The following is a 22,833-nucleotide window of genomic DNA, read 5'->3' as shown; positions in this document are numbered from 1 at the left end:
ACTGCGGTGGCGGCGCTACCTACGCAAGCCAAGTCCCGCCCCTTTCTAGACCTGTGCTCTGATTGGCTCCCAGGCGGATGCTTGAACCAGTCCCCCACCAGGGAGCCTCCAATCCATCCCGCCCAACGAGGCAAGACTTGTTCTACGATTGGCTATTCCCTTTCACGCCCTATTTCCGGTTCTGAGACCGCGAGGCTGAGGCGGCAAGTGATTGGAGGGCTTTGCTCTGGAAGTGCTACCCGAGGCGGGCCTAGCAGGGTGCCGAGGAGGGAGCGGGTCTGGACCATGGCGGCTCTGTTGGCTGGGAGCCGGGTCGGGGCTGCACGTGCGGCCCGCAGAGGCCCGCTAGTCTCCTGCCGGAGGTGGGCCGGCGCCCCGGCAGACACCGTGTACGATGTGGTGGTGTCAGGTGGAGGCCTGGTGGGCGCCGCCATGGCCTGTGCCTTGGGTAAGCGCATCTCCAAGGCCAGCCGTGTGGGGGAGAGGGGCCGTGGACCGGTGGGGACCTGGAAGTCTGGCACTGTTTTCCCAAAGTCTGAGCGTTCCGGATCTTGTGGCCCCTTCCCTCCCCAGAGGATCCCCGGGGCCCCAGGGCCAGCGTTTGGTTCTTCGGGTGCCGAAGGGTCAAAAGTGGGAGGTACCTTGGGAGTCCTTCCAACCTGAAGGGAAACACTGAGTGGCCAGATCATTATGACCATGAAGTGAATTAGTTATGCAAGTAATAATAATAAAACCTTGAGAGAGAGTATTTGCTTAGGGAGTTTTCAGTGTTCAGTATTTTTGGAAGTACTGATGGGGTGGTCATAATAATCTGGCCACTCAGTGTAGACCTGCTCAGGGTTATTTAGCTGTGGGCGAAACTGGAAGCAGTCAGGTATTGTTGCATTGGGCTAGGTGTTTTCTCCCTCCCCCTCCCCCTCTTTCCTTTCTTTCCTCTTTCTGTGTGTGTGTGTGTGTGTGTGTGTGTGTGTGTGTTTTAACAGCTTCATTGAAATATAATTTGCATACCATACATTTCACCCATTTACCACTATTTTATTTATTGACAGATTTGAGAGAGAGAGAAACATGGATTTGTTGTCTCGCTTATTTTTGCATTCATTGGTTGATTGTTGTTTGGATGGAACCGCAACCTTGGTGGATGGGACACTGTAACACACTGAGCTACGGGGCCAGAGTTAAAGTTCACCCATTTGAAGCATATAATTTAATGTGCGTGTTTTTTTGTGTACTCACAGAACTGTGCAGCCATCACGACAAATTTTGGAACATGTTTATTACCTCCAAAAGAAATCTGAACTCATTGGCAGCCACTGCCCATTTCCCCCCAGTCTTAGCTCTAGGCCAGTGATTTTCAATGGCTTTCATCTCATGGCACACATAAACTAATTACTGAAATTCCGTGGCGCACCAAAACATGTATTTTTTGCCGATCTGACAAAAAAATAGGTATAAATAGTTATAATTTTGACTCATTCACAGTTGCCATTTTTGAATTTGACAAGGGAAAGAGGTCAGTGCCCCTGACTAGTCAGGGATTGCATGTTTTAAAAATTCCTGCAGCACCACTGGTTGCAAGTCACTGCTCTAGGCAACCACTCATGTATTTTTCTGTCTGTAGATTTGCTTTCACTGGACATTTCCATCTACATGAAATCTACTTAATGTTCTCAAGGTTCATGTGCCAATACTTCATTCATTTTATGGCTGAGTAATACTCCATTGTGTGGATATAATACATTTTGTTCATACATTCATTAAGTGATGGATGATTTTGTGTATATGCTTTTGTGTAAACATATTTTTGGTTATCTTAAATAGATTCCTAGGAGTGGAATTGCTGGGTCATATGGTAATTCAGCCAGTGTTCCAAACTGGTCGCACCATTTTACATTCCTCCCAGCAATATAGGAGTGGTCCAGTTTTTCTACATCCTGGACACTTGTTAATATTCTTTTGTTTTTAGTCATTCCATTGAGTGTGAAGTGGTATCTCCTGGTTTTGAGTTGCATCTCCATAAAGACGAGTGGTGGTGAACATCCTTTCATATGCTTATTGGTCATTTGTATATCTTTTGGGGAAATGCCTGTTACAGTTTTTGCCCATTTGAACTATTTGTCTTTATTTTTGAGTTGTAAGAGCTTTTCATGAATTCTCAGTACACATCCCTTGTCAGAGAAATGATTTGCAAATATTTTCTCCCATTTTGTGGGTTGTCTTTTCACTTTCTTGATGGTGTCCTTTGAAGCCCAAAAGTTTTTTACTTTTTATTTTTTGTTCCTTACCTGAGGATATTTTTTCCATTGATTTTTAGAGAGAGTGGAAGAGAGGGGGAAAGACAGAGAGAGAAACATCGATGTGAGAGACATTGATTGGTTGCCTCCTGCACACAGACCGACTGGGAATGAGGATCCAGCCTGCAATCCAGGTACATGCCCTTGACTGGAATTGAACCCCCAACCCTCAGTCTGCAGGCCAACACTCTAACCACTGAGCCAAACCGGCTAGCGTCAAAAGTTTTTAATTTTGATGAAATTGAACTTACCAGTCTTTCACCACTTACGTTTTTGGTGTCATATCTAAGAAATCATTACCTAACCCAAAGTCATGAAGGTTCACTCCTATGCTTTCTTTTGAGAGTTTTATAGTTTTAGCTCTTACATTTAAGCCTATCATCTACTTTGAGTTAAACTTTGTGTATAAGGTGAGGTAAGAACTTTGCTTTCATATTTATAGTTTTGGCTGCTTCACTACCCTGTGAGGTAGATATTACTTTCATATCTTATCTGAGAAAAGTTGCCTGGCAAAGGTTAAGTAAGGACCAGAGTCTCATAACCAGGCACTAGGAGAATCTGAATTCAAACCCAGGCTACCAAACTCAGGAAAGTTTGCTTTTAACAACTGTACAGTGACTTTCAGAAATTAGGTTTGATTTTTCTGTTGACTTGAGAATTAGAGTGTGGTTCCTCTTCTAGGAAACTGGTGGGAAACAATGCTATGTATAAGCTGATGGGCTTGAGTCTCAAAGTAATTATAGAAAACATAGTTATCAATTGTTAAGCACTTGCTATGGATAGGCATATTTTAAAGTATTCTATATACATTTTTATTTAATCTTCATAATAATCTTGACGATTGTGCAGGTAAGGAAGTTAAAGCTCAAGAAAACTTAAGTAATTTGCACTCAAAAGCCAGTAATTAGGAAAAGCAAAGATTTTTGTGTATATACCCTTTCTCCCTGACAGCTATTTTGGTTGTACCTATTGATAAATGAATTAAAATAGTGGTTCTCAGGTGCATTTAAGAATCACCTGGGTTGTTTTGTTTTGCTTTGGTTTTGGGTTTTGAAAAACTAAGACAGGCACATATATAAAATTCAAAAGGAATTTTGAAATACAAAGGGTATTGGATATAGGCATATATATATATATATATATATATATATATATATATATATATATATATATAAAAGCCTAAGCAACCATTTGACTGTTCAACCGGTTGCTATGACGCGCACTTATCACCAGGGGGCAGACGCTCAATGCAGGCGCTGCCCCCTGGTGGTCAGTGCGCTCCCACAGCGGGAGCGCCGCTCAGCTGACCGAGGGGTGCCAGTTGCAGGGCTCACGGCTGGCCACCACAGCCTGGAGACCGCAGCAGAGTGGCCGTGAGCCTACTGAGGGGTGGCAGCAGGCACAGCGGTGCAGGGATGAGCAGGAGCGGCAGGCAGCGTTGGACTGCTGGTTTAGGCCCGATCCCCGCAGGCCATGCCGAGGGACCCCCTTCCTCCCCCACAAGTCCGTACACCGAGCCTCTAGTAAAGCATATAAAGTAAGACTTCATTTTTTATTGTTAGCCACCCAGTTCTCTTTAAGGACAATCATTGTTGCCCGTTTGTGGGGGATACTTTAGAAATGAGGGTTCACACTTCTACCTCCAGTAACTGATTCCGTTTGCCCAGGTGAGGCCCTTTATTAACATGTGTCTCTGGGGAGGGATGCAGATCTGAGGACCACACTTTGAGAATGAGAAACACAGGGAAGTGCTTAATTGTCTTGTAATAACTTTACCTCTTAACTTTTGTACAATGTTATACACCTTTCATAGGCAGGTGCAGTGGGGGGTGTTTTCTCCTGTTGAGTCAGGTGAACTACCTGCTTGGGATTTTGTGTGTGCTAATGTCTCCCCTTGATCGTCATGGCATGTATGCCAAAGAAAATGCCTTGTCAGTAGTTATATCCTGACTGACCTTACTTTATAGTTCCACACCCATTTGATTTTAGATAGATGGCTCTTCATCTTGTCATATCAGTCAGTTTATGTTTTCCTTGATTTTTCTTCAAACTCAAATTTCTGTTCTAGGCTTGAAATATCTGTATTTCCCTTTTACATTGTTATTTGTAAACTTGTAAATTCTCTAATATTTTTTTGACAAATGAGTTTTCTAATATGTTACATTAAATAGCTAAAAAATAAAGTATTAAACTTGGCTATATCTTATAATGTGTTTGGAAATCTAATTCTTTTCTTGTTAGTTTCCTGGTCTCTTGTTTAACAAAAATCTCTGTGAAGACATTATCTTTGTACTTTATGGATTGAGGAGATAACAGCATTTGCTGCTGGGGATATTAATATAAGGGGGGAAAAAATTCCTGTCCCCTAGGAGTTTAGAATCTAGCAAAGGAGAAAGATTTGTAAATAACTGATCAAAGGAGGAATGAGAGGAAGCTCTCCTAGAGGAACGGGGTCGGGGGAGGTGGTTGGGCAATTCTATCATATATTTTTCTCCTTTATTGGCAGCAGCAACTCACTGCATGTTTTTCCCCTGTGTCTTTTTCTGAGACACTGGAGGGACTGTAATGTGCTACAGACACTCAGTGATGGAATCCCCAAGCCCGCCCCCCCCCCCCCCCCCGCCTTTTTTATTTTAAATAATTTTTTATTGATTTCAGAGAGGGAGAGAGAGGGAGAGAGAGGTAGAAACATCAATGATGAGAGAGAATCATTGATTGGCTGCCTCCTGTACACCCCACATTGTGGATGGAGCCTGCAACCTGGGCATGTGCCCTAACCGGCAATCAAACCCTAGCCTCCTGGTTCATAGGTCGACGCTCGACCACTGAGCCACCCCAGCTGGGCCCAAGTTCCCTTTTTACTTCCTCTGCAATGTTTTAGGATCAGATTTGTAGGCACAACTGATGTATTTTTGGCCCCCTTTTACAGACTAATTCTTTATCCTTGAGTTAATCTCGACGCCACAATGAATTTTGCTTATTAACTACATTTTTTCTGTTGAACAGGATTTGTAATTTTCAGTGATGTTATTTTTTGAGGATTAGAAATATCTGGTGTCTAAATACTACCTTACGGCAGTTGGCAGGGTGGCTCATGGCTGAAATGGTGGTATATGTTATTGCTTAGGACTCTGCATGGTGTTTCCTCTTTGTGTGCTTGCCGGAAGCTGGTCCATCCTTGCTGCTAGACACAGTCGCTGCAGGAAAGAAACATCTGCACAGCATATGTTTCAAGGGACCTGGCATATATAGCATATTGTTCTTAATATGTTTGCTCTCCTTAGCGCCATGTGTTTTAACCAAGGTCACCTCTCTGAGAAAGGTTGTTCCCCCAGGTGGGGATTTTTCCCTGAGGTTAGGGAGGGGATACAACCCCTTAATTAAGTGCCAGGCGGGTAGTTAAGCTACATAATCTTTACTCCCTGGAATGGAGATAAGAAATGCCCTAACCTTTGTAATAGAAATTGACAGGATTAAAATCGGCTGGTATAAATACGGATGTAACAAGACAATAAACATCAGATCCTCATCAGATCCTAACCAGAACTCCGACCAGAACTTTGGCTGGAGATCCTGGCTATAGGTCCTGACTAGGCTGCTGATCAACTGAAGGCTGTCTTCGTGTCATTCCTTCTTCGCTGACTCCGTCCACACCTTTGGGGACCCCTGGACCCGCTGGGATTGGACCCCAGCATGTGCTTTGTAAGAAATTTGTACCTAAGGGTTCAGGAATTAATTGTTGCTTCTCTTGGCAATGAAAAAATAAATTCTGATTTTCCTAAAATGATATAAACTTTTGCCTCTTTTTTTTTTTTTTTTTTTTTTTTTAGGATATGATATTCACTTTCATGATAAGAAAATCCTGTTGCTAGAAGCAGGTCCAAAGAAAGTATTGGAGAAATTGCCAGAAACTTACAGCAACAGGGTCAGCTCCATTTCCCCTGGCTCTGCAACCCTTCTCAGCAGTGAGTAGAACATCCTCTCTCATAGAACCAATCTCCTGTCTCTCTCGGCTCCCCAGGGTGCCCCACAGGCAGTCACCAGAGCATCTGGGCGGAGGCAGAGTCACCAGGGCATCTGGGCCGAGGGAGCTCGCTGAGGCGGGTGGGAGAGAGGGGTGTGGTTGGAGTCTGGCACGTAGTTGAAGATAAGGACCTCTGAAATCGTTAATGTGCCAATTCCCAGTCTGAGGAAGACATCCTTGGGACATGTGGGTCCATCGCATAGACTTCATTTGTGATGTGGGGTCATTATAAATGGGTGGAACTAAAACTATATGAACTAACTATGAGCATTCACTTCCAGTAGCCCCGCCCTCTTCATTCCCAGAGTCCGCCCTGTAGGAAGCTAGGGAGCCTGTGTAATAAATGCTTTTGGGGTGAAGATGGATGTGTGCAAACAGGACCAGCTGTCAGCAAATTGTCTTTAAGTCTCTGCCAAATTTATTCCCTCAGACTATCCTGTCTGGAACCACCTTATCTAAAATAGACTCTTGTATCACTCTCTAGCCCCTTATATTGCTTTATTTTTCTTCATAACACTACCACCTGACATTATATTATGTATTTGTTTACTACAAATAATACATTAGAATGTTAGCTACAGAAAGGTAGGGACTTTGTCCATTTGGTTTCCACTTTTTGCTCAGTACCTAGAAATGTATTTGTCACATTTTAGGTTCTCTGTAAATATTTCCTCAATGTTGAATCTCTTCAGTGCCATGGAGATCAACAAAGAGTAGTCTTTATTCAGAGTTTGTAACTTCAATAGGATGGCAAAGGAAAAAGAACAGTATGGCTTAGATTTCCTTATTCGTTTCCCCCACTTTACAATGTGATTTGACCTGTTGATCATGAAAGCTGGTCTTTTTCATACTGTAATCTAAACTGGGGAACAGAGTAGCGTAGCTCCTGCCATCAAACAGGACAGAAGGGGAGAGTATTTCTCTATTATGGAGAACACTGAGAACAACCTCTAACAACAAGACGGAGGGACACAGGGGAGCCCAGGAAGGATGCTCTGCTCTCTACATGGATCCTTTCTTTTGTAGGTTTCGGTGCCTGGGACCACATCTGCAACATGAGATACAGAGCCTTTCGGCGAATGCAGGTGCTTCCTTTATCATTCTTGGCAAGATACCTTGGTCTGTCTTGTGTTAAGATATTAGAGTCCACATTCTCCAGGTTTTCTGAGAATGTGGCAAGAATCAGTGTCCACACTCCGTCTAAGAAAGTGGGGCAAAGCATTCCCAAGAGAATTTTCTTCTCCTTATGTCCTGCCAGAGGGGTTGACAGTGTGTGATTATTCTGCTCTGTCACTCAGGAAAGCAGTAATGTTTCCTTTTCCTTGGGTTGTCACGCAGACGTTCCCTTTGTGTTGCCAGGTGTGGGACGCCTGCTCAGAGGCCCTGATCATGTTCGACAAGGATAACCTGGATGACATGGGCTATATAGTGGAGAACGACGTCATCATGCATGCCCTCACGAAGCAGCTGGAGGCCGTGTCAGGTGAGGCCCCACCTCTCCGTCGCCCTTTCTTTCTCTGGAAGGTGAACTCTTTAGAATTACTCTGGGCTCATTGGAAGAAAGGATCCCTTTTACAAATACTGAATGTGCACCATAAACAAACATTCTGATACTTAGGGTTTTTCTTTTACAGCTTTATCCAGGTATAATTTACATACCAAAAAATTTACCCATTTTAAGTGTACAGTTCAATGATTTTTTTATTTATAGAGTTATGCCACCATCATCACATGATTTTAGAATATTTCCATTACCTCAGAGGAAACCTGGAGGTCATTCATAATATTCCCCAATCCAACCCCTAGCCCCTGGCACCACTACTCTACTTTCTGTCTTTTGGTATTTGCCTGTTCTGGACATTTCGTAGAGTTAGACTCATAAAACATGTATTCTTTGGTGTCTGACTTCTATTGAATGTATTTTTGAGATGTATTCATGTTGTAACATGTGTCAGTACTTTATTCTTTTTTATTGCCAGTTGTATTCCCTTGTATGTGCCCTGACCAGGGATCAAACCCATAAACTTGGCATATTGGGAGGATGCTCTAACCAACTGAGCTACTCGGCCAGGGCTCCTACCCGCCCCCCCCCCCCCCCCTTTTTTTTTAAATAGCTATCCTAGTGACTATGGAATGGTATCTCACTATAGTTTGGATCGTATTTCCCTGATGGCTAATAATGTTGAGTGTCTTTTCATGTGCTTTTTGGTCATTTGTTTGTCTTTGGAGAAAGGTGTATTCAGAATCTTTTGCCCATTTAAAAACTGGATTATTTGTCTTTTTGTGAGTTATAGGGAGTTCTTCTTTAATTTAAAAAAAATTGATTTCAGAGAGGAAGAGAGAGCTAGAAACATCAGTGATGAGAAAGAATTATTGATTGGCTGCCTGCTGTATACTCCCCACTGGGGATTGAGCCCGCAACCCTGGCATGTGCCCTGATCAGGAATCGAACCGTGACCTCTTGGTTCATAGGTCGACTCTCAACCCCTGAGCTATATCGGCCAGGCCAGAGTTCTTTATGTATTCTGAATATAAATTCCTTATTCAGTATATGATTTGCAAGTATTTTAGGGTTATTCTAAAGAGAAAAAATTGGAAGCAACCTGAAATGCTTTTGGTATGGGTAGTAGATCACCCATGTAATGAGCTTCCGTGCATCTTTTAAAGATAATTTAGACCTAATATTTAGTAACTTAGAAACATGTCCCACAGTCTATTGGTGAAAAATATTACATGTCACATGATCCCACTCGTGTGTGTGAGGGTGTGCACGCCACATAAACATGTATGGAAATTGTTTGGTAAGCTCTATGGCAAAGCCTTAACTGTAGTTGTCTCTGAGTGGCATGATTGAGGGTGGTTCCCCCCACCCCCCTTTTAAACTTTTCTTTTGTTCAGACTTTTACAGTGAGCATATCATTTTTATGGTCAGAGAAATAAAATGATTTCCAGGGGGAAGAAAAATGTTCTGAAATCTAGAAGTTTGAGCCCATGGTATTTCCATGCTGTTTACTCTGAAAGCACACATGGGCTCATTTAAGCGTAGAGTGAACTGGAAGAGCAGGAGGGGAAGAGTGCCTGCTGTAGGCTGATAATTCACTGAGAGATTGATTTTTTACACTGATTCATCCCTGTGGTTTTGTTGTTTATCAGCTCTCAGACGACAGCACCAGTCACATGAGGGTTTTTTTCGATCTTTTTTTGTTTAGGAGTAAAGGACAAGAGATAGCTGTCCTGGGACCTTGCTTTAGGTTTAGTTACGGCTTTTCTTCAAGCCTGTGTGGGCTGTCTTCCTAATGTTTTGTGTTTTCTCTTCTGGCCTCCCTAGACCGAGTGACTGTTCTCTACCGGAGCAAAGCAGTCGGCTATACCTGGCCTTCTCCGATTTCCATGGCAGACTCCAGCCCTTGGGTTCATATTACCCTAGGTGATGGCAGCACCCTCCAGACCAAATTGTTGGTAGTTGAAGATTCTTATTTCGCCAGGGGTCTTGCATAGCCACATTGTAGCCTCAATTCTAGGGCCTCTAGTTTTCCATCTAAGCTACAGTTGATGTTAATTTTAGGCTAAGCTTTTGGTTATAAGGACCAGTACCCAGTAAGCCAGCTCCAGTTAAGATGGTCTTGTTGTAAATCCTGTACAGGACCAAATCTCCTGGACCATCTTAGGTCATGAAATAAGGACAGCTGGCCTCACAGACAGGAACCAGAATATCAGAAATTGAGGCTGTTCTTTCCCTCCCAGGAGTCCTGTAAGTCATCTCCTTGTGTCTTATATTTTTCCTCTCTCTGCTCATCAGCTCTCCCTTTTCCATGGCAGCCCTCCCTCACCTGACATCAGGACTGTTCAGCTCTGGTGCCTGCCTATTGCTTTCTAGTCCAAATAGCAAGGGAATCTGGCTGGGTTTAACCTGTGGCTGGCACCTCGTGGGTCAGATGTCCAGCTTTGGTCCGACCCCAGCTGAGGCCGGGGTCACATATGTAGAGCCCCCCCTTTAGAGCTGTGAGTGAGGCAGGCATGATGAAAAGTTGTCTGCCATAGATGGGCTTTCCAGCAGTTAGAACTAGAGAAATCTTTAGGAGGCAGAGACAAACTTCTGGAGCAGTTTCATTTACTCAAAGATTGTAAGACTGAGCAGGCTCTTGTCTCTGTGCAGATTGGTGCGGATGGTCACAACTCAGGAGTACGGCAAGCTGCTGGAATCCAGAATGTCAGCTGGGACTACGACCAGTCTGCTGTTGTGGCTACTCTGCATTTATCGGAGGTAAGATCCTGAGCCCAGCCCTGGCCAGTATGGTTCAGTTGGTTGGAACATTGTCCTGTGTACTGAAAGAGGGCAGGTTCGATTCCAGTCAGGGTGCATGCCTAGGTTGCGGGTTTGATCCCTAGTTGGGGCACATGTAAGAGGCAACCGATTGATGTTTCTTTCTCACATGGATATTTTCCTGTCCCTTTCTCTCTCCCTTCTTCTCCCTCTAAAATCAATAAACATATCCCCAGGGGAGGATTTAAAAAAAAAAAATAAGACCCTGAGCCCACCATCTGGGGACCCTGCTGGTGTTTTATGTGTGTACTTCTCACAACCTGTCTCCTTTCTATTACAGGTCACAGAAAACAATGTAGCTTGGCAGAGATTTCTTCCCTCAGGGCCCATCGCTCTGCTCCCGGTAAGAAGTCTGTCTGGCTAGTCTGCTTAAACACATCCAGCCTCCCTTTTAGAACTTCATTTTCTCTCAGCCATTTTCAGGTTCCAAGTGAACTATCTCCAGGCTAGCTTCGTTTCTCCTTCATACCTTTGTGCTTGATAGTGCCCAAGAACAGAAGTTTTAGCTCTCAGTGTTGATGGTGTTCTTTTGAAACAGCTCTCAGACACCTTGAGTTCCTTGGTCTGGTCCACATCCCATGAGCACGCAGCAGAGCTGGTCAGCATGGACGAGGAGAACTTTGTGGATGCCATTAACTCCGCCTTTGTGAGTATCAACTTATCTGCCTGATGAGGTGTTGCAGGGGTTGATACAGAAAGGCAGTTTGAGTAGGAAAAAGAAGTAACCAACCAGCTGCCCTTTTGTAACTGAAAGGCTTGGTCTGGATGACATGGAGGAGGGCATTCAGGGAAATCCAAACAATAGGAATCAGTAACTTGTGTGCTCTTTTGAGGGTCAGGGGCTGCTGTTACGCTGATTGAACAGCTGCCTGGGTGGAAGTTAGCACTGGCCTCTTTTGAAGCTGTAATTCTTAGGTAATCTTGAGCAGCTCTACTGGGTCCCAGGTGCCTGAACCTTTGAAGCCTAATTCATCAGAATGTTTTGGAGAGGGGTTATTCACATTTCAGTGGGGGTCTTAAAAGTTTTAGACCAGAGGTGGGGAATGTCGGGCCCATGGGCCATGTAAGGCCCGCAAAATCATTTGGTCTGGCCCTGCCAAGGCATTAGGGGTGAGTTAGTTAATGTTTGACCAAATATAGCAGGCTAATTTCTAAACTGATAATTTTGTATGGTCCTTGAATGACGTTATAAATATCCAAATGGCCCCTGGCAGAAAAAGGGTTCCCTACCCTTGCTTTAGACAGACATAGGTTCAATACTGGTACTAACTGTAAATCTCCTGAAAAATGGAAATACTATCACCAACCTCTGAGAGGTTAATAATAATAAAAGTGTAAAGACTTAAGATGAGAGACTTTACGTAAAATGCTTGCAGCATACCTCATACATTATAGGTGCTCAAATAGTAATGATTCTGAAGTAATATGGCTTTTAGATATGGCACATGATTTCTGAAGTTTAAATGCTACATTTATCTAAATTCACTAATATAATTGGTAACATTTATCGAGCGCTTACTATGTGCCAGGTACAGGGGAAGAGTTTTACCTGCATGTATGTATTTAAATCAGTGACTCTGTGAGGTAGGTACTGTTAACATGCTCATTTAGAGGTAGGTAACTTGCCCAAGATCCTACCTCTTGTGCAAAGCTGGGTTCTGAAATGAGGCTCTCCCTCAAGTCTGTGGTTTTAACTACCAAACTCCACTACCTCACTAATAATTCACACCAAAGAACTTAAGTTTCACTGCTCAATGGTAGTAACAGTAAAAGGAACTAAACATACTGAAGTGGCTTCCAAGATAACTGCTACACCCCCCCCCACCCCCGCCATTTAGCATCTACTAGTATTCCTGGCACAGGCCTCTGTAGGACATTCATTTAGCAACTAGAGGCCCGGTGCACGAAATTCATGCACTTGGGGGAGGGGGTTATGGTGGGGGAGGGTCCCTCAGCCCGGCCTGTACCCTCTCGCAGTCCGGAACCCCTCACTCCTTATCACCCGCCTCCTCGCTGATCCTTACCTCTTGGCTCACTGCTGTGGAGATAGGAGAGGCTCCCACCACTGCCGCTGAGCTCGCCAGCTGTGAGCCCGGCTTCTGGCTGAGCAGCGCTCCCCTTGTGGAAGCGCACTGACCACCAGGGGGCAGCTCCTGCATTGAGCATCTGCCCCCTGGTGGTCATTCCACCGTAACTGTTGCTTAGGCTTTTATTATATAGACTAGAGGCCCGGTGCACAAAAATTTGTGCACTCGGGGGGAAAGGGGGTTCCTCCGCCCATCCTGTGCCCTCTCCCAGTCTGGGACCTCTCGGGAGATAATGACCTGCTGGCTTAGGCCTGCTCCCAGATGGCAGAGGGCCGGCCCAATCCCTGGATGCAGCCCCTGGTCGGGCTCAGAGCAGGGCCGATTGGGGAGTTGGGGCGCCACCCCCTGTCACACACAGAGCAGGGCCCAACAGGGGGTTGAGGAGCTCCCCCCTCTCACTCACAGAGTAGGGCCAATAGGGGAGTTGGGGCACCGCCCCCTGTCACACACAGAGCAGGGCGGATCAGAGGGTTGGGGCGCTGCCCCCTGTCATGTACAGAACAGGGCCCATCAGGGGGGTTGGGGCTCCGTACCCTATCACCCACAGAGCAGGGCCCATCAGGGGGTTGGGGAGCTCCCCCCTGTCACACACAGAGCAGGGACCATCAGGGGGTTGAGGAGCTCCCCCCTGTCACTCACAGAGTAGGGCCGATAGGGGAGTTGGGGCACCGCCCCCTGTCACACACGGAGCAGGGCCGATCAGGGGGTTGGGGTGCCACCACTGTCACACTCAGGGCAGGGCCGATGGGGAGGTTATGATTCTACCCTGTCACACACAGAGCAGGGTCCGTGGGGGAGGGGGGGGGGGGGGGAGTTGGGGCACCGCACCCTGTCACACACAGAGCAGGGCCGATCAGGGGGTTGGGGCGCAGCCACTGTCACACTCAGGGCAGGGCCGATGGGGAGGTTATGGCTCTACCCTGTCACACACAGAGCAGGGCCCATGGGGGGGGGGGGGGGGCGGTTGGGGCGCCACACCCTGTCACACACAGAGCAGGGCCGATCAGGGGGTTTGGGCGCTGCCCCCTGTCACACTGATACGGTGCCAGGAGGCCTCGCGGCTCCGCTGATCCCGGTGCCGGGAGGCATATTACCCTTTTACTATATAGGACAGAGGCCTGGGGGCCCGCTGGTTTGCCCTGAAGGGTGTCCTGGATCAGGGTGGGGGTCCCCACTGGGGTGCCTGGCCAGTCTGGGTGAGGGGCTGAGGGCTTCTTTCAGGCTGGCGGTTGTTGATTGAAGATCCCAACGGCTCCTTTTTTTTATTTTATTCTGGGCCAGCTTTAGCTCTGGCTCTAGCTCTGAGAGCAGGTATCTGGTTTGTTTCGGTTCTATAATCGAAACAATGTATAACTTCAGCTCTGAGATCCTGGCCTATATTTGTTAGAATGTTTCAAACTGCCAGCTCAGAGGCCGTTGGAGTCTGCAGTCACTGCAGCAAGCAAGCCTCATGTTCGCTTCCAGCTGCCTGGCTGCCGGCTGCCATCTTGGCTGACAGTTAATTTGCATAAGGATACGCTGATTAGCCAATGGGAAGGGTAGCGGTCGTACGCCAATTACCATGTTTCTCTTTTATTAGTGTAGATAATTACAAGTGCCTTCTACATAAAAGGGTCTGGTGATAGACACAGTCCCTGCTTTTAGGGCAGCTCATAGTCAAGTGAAGAGAAAGGCACATAAATGACAATTTCAGAACAGTGGTAGAAGTATGCATAGGATGCTATGGGAACAGAGGTGAGCACACAGGCGAGTTTGGAAGGTTTATAAAAAGAGCTGACAGCCTTGGGTGCTCTGAGGTGAGATCCTGGTGAAGTCTAAGCGGGAGGACATTCTATGCAGAGGGGCGTGTCAGAGGCAAGAGGATGTTGTAGAATGAGCTACATTGTGGCTGGTGCAGGTTATTGAGGTTGGGGCTTAGCAATTTGGCTTAATCCTACAACCTGGAATCTGTGTTTTGCCTTTATTGGAGGGACTTGTCACTTGGGGGTCTAGATTATTTTAGGCATGTTAGGTACCATTGCCCTTGGCTTTGGTTATAAAAAGAGTTTCCTTGTTTAATTTTTAATTCTCTGCTAGTCACTGATGAAATTTCACTTTTGTTTTGTGGCTGATGCTACTCAGTGGAGTGATGCTAACCACACAGACTTCGTTGACTCGGCCAGCACCATGCTGCACTACGCTGTTGCCTTTCTGAAGCCCACCAAGGTCTCAGCTCGCCAGCTGCCGCCAAGCGTAGCCAAGGTGGACGCCAAAAGCCGAGTACTGTTTCCTCTTGGGTTGGGACATGCTGCTGAGTACGTCCGGCCTCGGCTGGCGCTCATCGGGTAAGATAATGGCAGGGCAGAGCTATTCCCTTCTCACTCTGCTGCTGGAGGCCACACCAAAACTCTGCTTCATTTGCAGGGATGCAGCCCACAGAGTCCATCCACTGGCAGGACAAGGTGTCAACATGGGCTTTGGGGATATCTCCAGCTTGGTCCATCACCTTAGAACTGCAGCCTTCGATGGGAAAGACTTGGGTAAGGATTCTGGTACCTTAAAGAAGTATCCAGGGGTCATGTAGTTAGGGAAAACCAGGACCCCTGAATGCCCCAGTAGCCAGATGTGGTGGACATAAGTGTGTGCGCTTTTCTTGGAAAGAAAACTTCACTATGTGATTAGGGTGTAACTTTCCTTTTTTCCTCCAGGCTCCATGAGCCACCTCACAGGTTACGAGACAGACCGGCAACGTCACAACACTGCTCTTCTGGCTGCTACTGACCTGCTAAAAAGGCTCTATTCCACCAGTGCTACCCCTCTTGTGCTGCTCAGGACGTGGGGCTTGCAGGCCACAAATGCGGTGTCTCCACTCAAAGTAAGAGGTCGTGCATGGCTCTCAGAGCCTTGGTCACCGAGGAATGACTTTGCCAATGACTTAGTTAATTTGAATTGATTTTCTTGGCTGTAAAATTATCCTTTTTATCTTCTCCAGCAATAATGAGCAAAAAAGACCTTGCTGGGCTTGTTGGTGCTAGGGCCTATCTAAGCAGTAATTTTACACAGGATAAGGAAGGGCTTAAAATAGCAAGTAGGGGCTTTCAAAGATAAAGATGCTTCAACTCCTTCTGCTGCTTGGTCAGCTTTTTCTACTGAGAAACATCCATTGAAAGGCACTTTGGAGGGACTCTTGTGAAGAGTCTCTATCTGGGACTTTTGCTGAGTTTTTGCTTTAATCACTTTGGATACTTCAAAGTATTTTCTTCACCCGCCCTCATAATGTCAGAGTATCACTCACTTTGTTTCATTTCTCTTTAGGAACAGATTATGGCTTTTGCAAGCAAATGAATGCTCCTTTTCTGCAGATTATATTGAAGGAAAATAAACATCTTTTCCCAAGGCCATCAGACAGTTTCAAGATTTAATTTAATAAACTGACTTTATATTAGCATTCTCTAGTTTCTTTTCTCCTTTATTTAAGGCGTCTGTGGAACCCAAATAATGAGTGATAATTTGCTGTGGGGAGGGGTATATAAACCAAGCCAAGAAAAACCCCAAAGGAAGACTATTATGATTTTTGTTGAAAATAACTTTTTATTACTAAAACAACTTAAGGTGCTATCTCATTCATTTTCACTTGTTAACAATCCTTTCTAAAGAGAAGATCTATAGTTTTTTTTAAATGCTGGTCATAAATTTACACAATTATCTTTTGATAAAGAATTAGAAATATTCAATTGGTGCATTTTTGTTAGAATTACTGTTTTAAAATTGAAAATAATTTGCACTGGACTTTCTAAAAAGAAAACCAAATCTTGTTGCTCATTATTACTTCCTTATCACAGCACCATTTCAATTTTATTTATGGTTCCTCTCTGGGTCACCACTGTCTGTTCAGTGACAAAACAATAAATAGTTTCATTGCACAGGTTTGAGAACTTCAGGAGCCAGGTCAAAAGGAAAATCTGATTGATGAGCAGCAGAATTTGTCATATTTGGTTGCGGACTGGTGGCTGATGGGTGTAGGGGTGCTGTGGGTGTTTAAAGAGCTCACTTCGCAGTACCAGAGATGCCCCTTGAAGAGATTTGGGGATCCATTAGATTTGTATACTGTAGAGAAAATTTTGTCCAAAAGTCTGATTTGTTGATGAAATGAGAAGAAACAGTCTGCTTTTGAACCAAGCTAAACTATTCTGTTTAGTTTAGCTTAGTTATTGAAGGAATGAGAAAGATGTTTCTAAAGGGGAGCTTTTCAGGCAAATGCAGAAAATTTATAAGATACTAGAGTAAAAAGTGATAGTGTCACAATGTTCCTGGAATCTCTGGAAAGATGTGCCCAGAATGAAAGATGGCAACTACTGTGAAAGTTGTATGACTACTAGCAGAGTCCAGAAAGGTCACCTTTCACAAAAATTGGAAAGGTAGCCCAGGAAAGGAGAACATGGACTCTCCAAAAGTATGCAAATAAAATCAGGCAAAATAGGAAGAATTTTAAGGCACATCTAGCAAGGCCCTCCGTTACCACAGAGGATGTTCTTCATATGATGATGGTAAACACACAACATCCACTATGTGTCAGGCCAGGTCCTAAGTATTTGAAATATATAAACACATTTACAGAAAAGAAACGTAACCAGCAATATTAGCCACTATAAGATTCCTCAATAAGAGGCCCAAGAGGTACACTAAGGGGCAAAAGGACATTATAGACAAGTCATTTTTTCTAAGAAATAAAAATGCTTATTCCATATTGCTCCTAACATGGATAAACTGGTTAATTCTCTCCAGATGTTCTAGTCAAGATTATCAGAATTTAGGTAGACCCATTTCTGGAGTTAATGCATCTATCCAAGAGTTCTGGAGGTACTTGGGATGACCAAAGGAGTCTGAACAGCCTCTGTCCATAAGAAAATCTTCAGAGACAAGCTATGACAAAGACCAGGGAATCTTGCCTCTCTCAACCGTCAAACTGGTGGAGTCTTTAGTGAACACAGCTTACCTCTTGGGGAAAACACTTTGTTTCTACTAGAGAAACTGGTCTCTCCCTAATCATGTGGAACATTTAGTGTATGACTGGTTCTAGCACTCAACCTGTGTGACAAAAATGGTAAGGGGTCCAGAAGCTAAGTGTTCTATTAAAGGAGAGACCACAAAGGACTCGGGAGGAATTTTCTTCAGGAGATGGAAAGGCTGTGAAAGGAGGGACTAGAGAAGACCACTGAGAGGAGAGATTGCAACGCCACATTGAAGGGATTTTTAACATCAGTGCTGTCCCAAATGCAATGAGCTGTCTCAAAACATGCTAACCAGAAGCCAAATACAGCTACTTAGAAATGTTAAGGGGATTCTGCAACAGTTAGAAGGCTGGATTATATCTTTGGGCTGTTTCCAACTCTAAAGATTCTATGATGCATTAGCATTCTTTTGAGGAAGACAATAGGTATCAAGGTGACCTTGGTATAATAAAAGTGTGAAAAAAGAAAGTCAGTATGAAGAATCTGAAAAAATTCCACAATGAAATAAAGAAACCAAACAACACACTAAAATGTGGGGGATAAAGATAAAATTTGGCTAGCTACTTGCACATCAAATGTTAACCACTTACTGACTCAGTGGAATAACTTTTAAAAAAGGAGCTCTTGTGAGGGCCAGGTGTTTAATAACATTTTTTTGGTTAATAACATTTTTTTGGTGAGAGAGCCAGAAGAAAGCTACTCTGATGGCTACAAGTGTGGAAGATACAAACTGCTGGAAAGAAGCTGGAGGTAAAGAGCCAAGGTCAAAGAACCAGTCAACAGGAAGATCCTTCAAGCCCAAGGGCGCTGAGCGGGCAGACAAGAAGCAGGTGATGGGCCTATGGGAAAGTACGAGAATGAATTTTAGGGGAAGTAATTCACAAAATGAAGGGCTCAGAGCATTCCAACCCAAAAAGAGAATCCACAGTGTGAGGGCCAAAATGGCCAACAAAATAAAATGTTAGCTTATCATCGAGAAGGGTATCAGAAACCCTGGAACTAGACAATTTAGGAGATGGTAGCTAAAATGATCAGGGGCCAGGTAGGAGGAAATGTTGCTATAAACAGAATAAAAGGGCAAACTGAAAGGAGCTACGGCCAAAATCTAGATCCTCCAATAGAAGGGTAGAGATGTACTTCTTAGAAATACAAAGAAATAAGATTAGGATGACAAATTACCATAAACAGAGCCTGGAAGGAGGCACTGGCACTGAATAAACACATATTCCTAGAAGGTTGGACATACTCATTAATCTCACGGTTGACATAAAAAGTTGATTAAAAGAAGGTGGCCTATACAAGGCAGCCACGCTCTCCCAAAACATGTCCTTAGAGACTGGATGGCCTCTTTTCTTAAGGCTGTACAGGTAGGAGTTGCTCTCCTGCTAAGAGGACAGCTCTCAGCTGGCTGATTGGAGCTAGCACAAAGCAGGACCACACAACTTCAGAGATGGTACCTTTCTTTCCTCTTGAATTACAAAACCAGGTATTTTTTCCTCTCTTTTTTGGGCAAGTGGGTGGGTGGGTATAAGGGTGGGACAAGGCAATGTGCAGGGAGGAAAAATATACTGGTGTTGACAGGCTATGGGATTGCAATCAGTCAGCTAAGATTAGCATGTAAGAGGAAATTTAAAATGTTCAAAAGGAAAGAGGCACTCAAAGGGTTGAAATGGGATTTTTCTTTGGTTAAGTTCCAAAGCTCTTCCTTTTGGCTCTCTGTGACACACAAGCATGCTCAAAAATTTAGACTCTAGTACCAGCCGTGCAAGCAGAATGGTTAGGTACCAGTTCCTATTAGATGTGTAAAATTAATGAAACCCAAATCTCTAGACTTAAGGGCAAGAGTTGTCTACAAAAATCTCTTCCTCCTGATGAAGCCAGCTGCTGGGTTTCAATCCAGGTGGTTTCCAGACCGCCTCATAACATGACTGAGTCTTGTCTCCTTCTCCCGTTAAAAGGTTGTTGGCAAATGCAGGCCTCAGAGGAAGGGTGTGGCCTCAGTGGGAGATGCCCAGAGACTGCAGCAAGTGAAAGGTGGCCCCCAAGGCCCAGCCTGTCTCTATGTTGTTCACTTTCTTTGTGAGCTGTTGGGGAGGAGAAAAAAAAGCCTTCACATTTTCATTCAATTTTCAATTTTAGCAAGCACGACATGGGCAAAGATCGCCCACATGGCCAAACCAAGGCAAACTGGAAGTAGCCAGTCTGGAGGCCTCCCCACAACCTGTCTCTGCAAGCTTCCTTCCTGCCGTGGCCTATTACTGGCCCCTTGCCAAGCTGATCCCTGAATCTTCTGGCCCAGAAAGTGGTCTCACCCTGGCTTTCGACAGGACCTTTGGAACTCTTTCCCTAATCCTGAAATTAGATATAACAGGAGTTGGGAATAGAGTTAGAGGTATGAACGCACATACTAAAGCTTCCCCACTCATACTTTGTAAGTAACTGCTGCTTCTTAAGCACTATTAACCATCTAAGGTTTTTAAGGCATTCTAGGCCAGGTTGAGCCTCAATTAGTTCATGACCCCATGTTAGACCTCAATTTCTCAACTACATAAAAGGGATTCAGTTAGTATTTATCAGATTGTTTTCTTCACAATCCTGAGGGCTCCTTGGAAGCGCTTCAAAGAGAAAGGGGGGCCACCTGGTGAAGGAGTCCCAGGCCCTGTACCTCTGCTTCAACCAGATACTCCACATACCAGTGTTACTGGCATTCTGCATAAGCTTTTGTTGAGTAAAGACCACCACACACATGCACACAAGTTTGGAAACCAGTGGATTGGTTTTAGTCTGTCTTTCTAGTACTCAGTTTTATGACACAATACTTTGTTGACCTGAGGAAATCCAATCTAGTCACTGTGCCAAACACTGGGAGAATGGCATGTGGATCATCTTGAGGTTTTGTCTGAGATACCTGAGTCAAGCTGGGAGTGTCCCCCAATCAAATGCGCTTCTCCATTCTGAGGACTGGGCTGACAGCCTAAAGACCTAGATGCTGAAGTGAAGCTATCTCGGGCAGGACTGTGAACCCCTGATTTAAATTGTGTTGCCACTGAAATCATAAAGAGCAAAAGGATGCCAGCACTGGAAATGGCAGAAACTTGTCCTTAAATGATTTGGTTATAGTTGATACTTTAGAGAAAGTTGTTAACTCAGTACTATGTACTAAGAGCTTAGGATGACCTCTCTAATCCACAAATCTCTCCCCAACTGCCTATACTACTAGCGACACCAATACTAACTTACACTATGTGCCAGGTAATGTGTTTCACAGGCATTATCTCAATTTTCATAACAGTCCCATAAAATAGGAACTCGAAGGATACCTGTGCTTTGGGTGAGGAACCTAAAAGTTAGAGAGGAAGTAAATCATCTAAGGTCACAGAGCCAGCAAGCTTGCAGAATCAGAACTTGAATCCAGATCTGACGGACAACAAAGCCCATGCTTTAAACACCACTATACTAATGTACTGGCAGGTAACTCTTCTGTCTTAAGCACTTTAAATGCTGAAGCTCTTGGCAGGCAAAACACATGAAATTCAAGTACCTTAGTACGAATGAGTTTATGACATCTGTATAACCCAACAAATTGGATAATATAAACTCATCCGGAACTGATGAAACAGGAAGGGGAAATGGCACAAGGAGGGGGGAGGAGGCTCAAAAAGAATACAGTCTACGTACTAGACCCCAAAGTTCAAAGCTGCCTTGTGCCATCTCCTTTAACAGACTACATGATATCTGAGGACAAAGACTACATCTTACTCATCCTTGTAACTGTGGATGAGAAAGGGTCACATAGTAAACCTGACAAGCTCAAGGTGGTCTGAACGTAAAAAATCCTAACGAAAAGTGGGTCATGGTGGGTAGTCATGTCCTAGGCCTGTAGCTTTCTTGAGAAAGGTCAACCTTTACCTTTGAAATTGTCTGTTTTCTTTGTGCATCTAAGATAACATACCTTTGAAATGTCAGGGTTATTTTCTTTTTCAGACTCCTCGTAGGCACAACCACCCGCACCAGAGCACGAGACCACACTGTTGTATTGTTGCCCATATGCCATTCGGTGTCCCGTAAATATTTACTATCCTGTACCCACCGATGTATAAGATGCATCTCTGTGTTTTACTTTTTGTCTAATCTCAGAGATTTCTCCACTTTGCTTTCTCCCACCTCCCTAATCTACCACCAAATGGATTTCATGTAACCCCCTTATATCTCCTTTGATTCTAATGTATAAAATAAACTGCAAACTGCCATTCTCTGGAGCATTTTCCCAATCCACTGAGATTTTGCTTCCCAGCAATGGTTGTCAGTTTGGCTCAAATAAACTCTTATAAGACTTTTTCTAACGCTGGACATTCTTTCATTGATATAAACATATGTGCAATTATTTAATTATTGTACTGAAGACCAGAAAATGGGATGGATAAAAGATATAAGATGTGTTTAGAATAAATAAATAAGTTACTACAATGTTGAGCCTGCCTATTCTGGAACAGATGGACAGAGATAGGAAGATAAAGGGGGACCCAAGATTCAAGAGGCACTAAATATACAAGACACATATCAAATATATATGACATTCTACATATACACAGGCATTCAACATTCATGAGGTCTTAAGCCACTTGTTTGTGAAACCCTTCTGGTCCCTCATGTCCTCTGCCAAATAAGACCATCTATTGGGCTGAGTGAGCTAATATTACCAGATAATGTACTTGCCCCTATGCCTCTCCAAACAGTGGAAATTTATGCAATGGCTCCAGGCACCTCTGTCCTTGTGCCCCCTTGATTAAACTTCAGGCCTGGTACTTGCAACCAACCACACTGTGAGCAGCAGCAGAGGGAGGCAGGACATACATTCCCAGAATTCAGGAAGTGTGGCACTTCCAACCTGCTTGCACCCTACACTGTGTGTTCACCTGTCCCATTTCTTTCCTGTTGCTTCTTGTCCTGAGTTTCAAAATTGATTTAATAAACCATGGGGCCTGGGCATCTTCATTTGGATGCAAGCCTTCTGCTCTGTGACCTCTAGGATAGCTTTCCTGGTAACATACTTGGAAACTGCCTTTGCATCGAGGTAATTTCCCACACTCATAGTGTCTTGCACAGTGCTTGT

General features: G+C 44.4%; 2 protein-coding genes across 6 annotated transcripts in view; one reads left to right on the top strand and one right to left on the bottom strand.

Moving 5' to 3' along the window:
- The window catches only part of LOC139011288 (ectonucleoside triphosphate diphosphohydrolase 5), a 74,975-nt gene that overhangs the window by 14,495 nt on the left and 37,647 nt on the right, over window positions 1-22,833 (bottom strand). For 2 of the 5 annotated variants that reach the window (XM_070416808.1, XM_070416799.1), the window contains exon 14: window positions 19,634-19,804. The exons of the other annotated variants lie outside the window; for them this stretch is intronic. In XM_070416808.1, the coding sequence (XP_070272909.1) occupies window positions 19,718-19,804 (87 nt within the window). In that variant the 3' untranslated portion in view covers window positions 19,634-19,717. Of the gene's footprint in view, window positions 1-19,633; window positions 19,805-22,833 lie in introns of those variants that run through there. 5 annotated transcript variants of the gene reach the window in all.
- Window positions 263-16,156, top strand: COQ6 (coenzyme Q6, monooxygenase). The gene is made up of 12 exons (XM_070416869.1): window positions 263-448; window positions 6,125-6,259; window positions 7,345-7,403; window positions 7,678-7,801; window positions 9,647-9,777; window positions 10,475-10,582; window positions 10,923-10,985; window positions 11,181-11,288; window positions 14,851-15,053; window positions 15,133-15,248; window positions 15,417-15,583; window positions 16,024-16,156. The coding sequence occupies exons 1-12, from the start codon at window positions 286-288 to the stop codon at window positions 16,051-16,053; spliced, it is 1,407 nt and encodes a 468-aa protein (XP_070272970.1). The 5' UTR covers window positions 263-285; the 3' UTR covers window positions 16,054-16,156.

Source organism: Myotis yumanensis, unplaced genomic scaffold (genome assembly GCF_028538775.1).
Source record: "Myotis yumanensis isolate MYYU_CA2020_CCGP unplaced genomic scaffold, mMyoYum1.0.hap1 SCAF_1, whole genome shotgun sequence".
Taxonomy (NCBI): domain Eukaryota; kingdom Metazoa; phylum Chordata; class Mammalia; order Chiroptera; family Vespertilionidae; genus Myotis; species Myotis yumanensis.
The sequence above is the reverse complement of the archived record's forward strand: the minus strand, read 5'-3'. Positions and strand labels throughout refer to the sequence as shown.